The sequence below is a fragment of the Sardina pilchardus genome, chromosome 23 (genome assembly GCF_963854185.1).
Source record: "Sardina pilchardus chromosome 23, fSarPil1.1, whole genome shotgun sequence".
NCBI classification, from domain to species: domain Eukaryota; kingdom Metazoa; phylum Chordata; class Actinopteri; order Clupeiformes; family Clupeidae; genus Sardina; species Sardina pilchardus.
In genome coordinates, this window is record NC_085016.1 from 16,308,884 (window position 1) to 16,311,383 (window position 2,500).

At 45.1% G+C, this 2,500-nt stretch overlaps 2 protein-coding genes across 4 annotated transcripts in view; both read left to right on the plus strand.

Annotated features, from left to right (window-relative positions):
* arl13b (ADP-ribosylation factor-like 13b) overlaps positions 1-1,728 on the plus strand; it is a 10,315-nt gene extending 8,587 nt beyond the window's left edge. For all 3 annotated transcript variants that reach the window (XM_062527951.1, XM_062527953.1, XM_062527952.1), the window contains one exon: positions 1-1,728. This exon is cut by the window's left edge and continues 485 nt beyond it. The gene's annotated coding sequence lies outside the window, so the exon portion shown is untranslated.
* Positions 1,729-1,906: 178 nt separating this feature from the next.
* nsun3 (NOP2/Sun RNA methyltransferase 3) overlaps positions 1,907-2,500 on the plus strand; it is a 4,257-nt gene continuing 3,663 nt past the window's right edge. Inside the window, exons 1-2 of the mRNA XM_062528383.1 lie at positions 1,907-2,136; positions 2,328-2,416. Coding sequence (XP_062384367.1) covers positions 1,981-2,136; positions 2,328-2,416 — 245 coding nt within the window. The 5' untranslated portion in view covers positions 1,907-1,980. The remainder of the gene's footprint in view (positions 2,137-2,327; positions 2,417-2,500) is intronic.

Here is a 2,500-nt window from a genome sequence, read left to right on the forward strand (position 1 = left end):
GTGTGAGTGTGTGAGTGAGAGAGAGAACAGCGCTGTCTCACATCATGTTTTATTCTGTATACTGTTTTTCTGCACTGTCTGTGTGTGTGTGCACGTGCATGTGTATGTCTTGTCTATGTTTGTTTAAGTCCAACTGGACTGGACCAAGCTGCTGGTGTTCTGCGGAGTGGAGCTGAGCTGAATGTCAGTATTATTATCCATGGGGGGCCTTAGCTGAAGGGGACTTGAGGGCTTTCAGAGTGAACTTCACCCTCTCACAAAATTTCCCTCTCACTGTCTGTCCTGCTGACATTCTTTTCTCACTCTCACTCTCACTCTCTCACTCTCTCACTCTCTCACACACTCTTCATTTCCCAAACTCCACACATCACCCTATCTCTGCCCCCCCCCCTTCACCCCCCCCCCTTCACTCTTCTCATTCTCTCCCGCTTTCCTTCTCACCCTTTCTCTCTCTCTCACGGTGTCTCACACTCCTCATTTTCCCAATTTCCACACATCACCCTTTCTCTGCTGCCTTCTACCTCACTCTTTTCACTCTCACTCTTTCTTCACCTTCTCACCCCCTCTCTCTCTCTCTCTCTCCTCACCCTCTTACTCTTCTCACCCTTTCACTCTCTCTACTGCCCGGTATCCCCACACAGCTCACCCTGCACAGCTCCACAGTTTGGCTGATGCTTGAAAACTCCACTCACCTTGGAACACATGCCGTCCAGAAAGCATTCAACACTACGTCTGATTTAACTCTCTCACTCTGCACCATGGAACAAATGCTGTCCAGGCTGCATTCACCAAATGCTCTCCAGGCTGCATCAACATCATACATCTGGTTTAACTCTCTCCACATCATGGAACACTTGCTGTCCAGAGTGCATTCAACACCACGCCTGATTTAACTCCCACTTTGCACCATGGAACAAATGCTGTCCAGGCTGCATTCAACACTACATCTGGTTTAACTCTCCCGCTCCTCATCATAGAATGCATGCCGTCCAGACTGCATTCAACGCTACATCCGATTTAACTCTCACTCCGCATCATAGAACACTTGCGGTCCAGAGTGCATTCAACACTACGCCTGATTTAACTCCCACTTTGCACCATGGAACAAATGCTGTCCAGGCTGCATTCAACACTACAACTCTTCGGCTCTGCTTCATGGAAACCATGCCGTCCACACCCCATTCAACACTACATCTGATTGGACTTTATCACTCCTCGCTGGACCGACCTGAACACTGATTACTTCACTACTTTATTTCCCTGAGAATAAGTAAGAACAAAGCACGTGGGTGCAAATCATTCTCCCTCAGTGCAAATGTGCAGAACAATGAAATGATGACCTGGAAACAGGACGCATCCTGTTACTGAAACACTACCAAACAGAGGCTTGTATATTAGTGTACGCTCTATAACTTAACTGTAGCCACAGGCCATAAATGAGCTATATTTATGTATTATGAAACTGTACATAATTATTTCGAAGTCTATTTTTGTCAATGTCTGTTGCTTTCTGGCTCCCTAAAGGGGCCCATGTTACACATAGCCAAGTTATGGTGGGGCCGCAAATGTGGGTGCCATTTAGATAATTGCTTGTTTACGTTTAATTCTGCTTGAACGTGATATTTCAACACAAGGCAAAACATTTTTACAGCTAGATTTTATTATGTTCATATTCTACCCAGTGTATTTTGTATGATCAATATTAAATACAGACCCATTCTTTAAAAACTTGTGTGTGTGTGTGTGTGTGTTTGCTCCCTTGTGAGAAATGAACTCGAAAACCCACAGTGACTTCCCGACGAGTGGTTTAGTAGGCAACATACGATTATAAAGGCGGAACTTTCGTTGGATGGTTTTTGTAGCAGTCCGTCATTTATTGAGGACGGACTCGGTTTAAATGCTTCAAAACGATCAGCTGAAATGACAGTAAACACAACCTAGGCGACTAATTATGTAAACTAGCACATATGCCCTCTTCAAATGCATTGCATACAGAGATTTCTGTTTTCGTTCTCTGTTGTCAAAGTGCGCTTCTGTCGTGCAACTGTACGACTGGAATCAACAAAATGCTTTTCCGATTATGAAGAAGCGCAAGTCGAGCCACAAGGTGAACGAGAGATTTCCACGAGCAAGCTGGTAAGTAATTTTAAAAGTTTATAACAACTTGTCATTAAGTTGCCGTTAATGTTGGCAAGCAGTGACAAGAACGCTGCGCCTCATGTCGATCAAAATGTTAACTTTAATAAGTTACGTTACTGGGGAATCTATGTTGTGCATAAATGTTCACCCTGACTGACACGTTCTATTGCGCCCTGTCTACTTCAAAGGGGCCTAGGCGAAGGGTCTGTCAGCAGGTTCTGCAGCATTTTGACTCGCAGTACACAGAGGAGCTTGGCAGCTTATGGACATCGGCAAGGTAGGCTAAGTTTAGGACTAATCAGCATGATAAGGGAGAGTCTCTGATGAGTGCCCCGACAGTCTCCAGTTCCAGACAGTGATG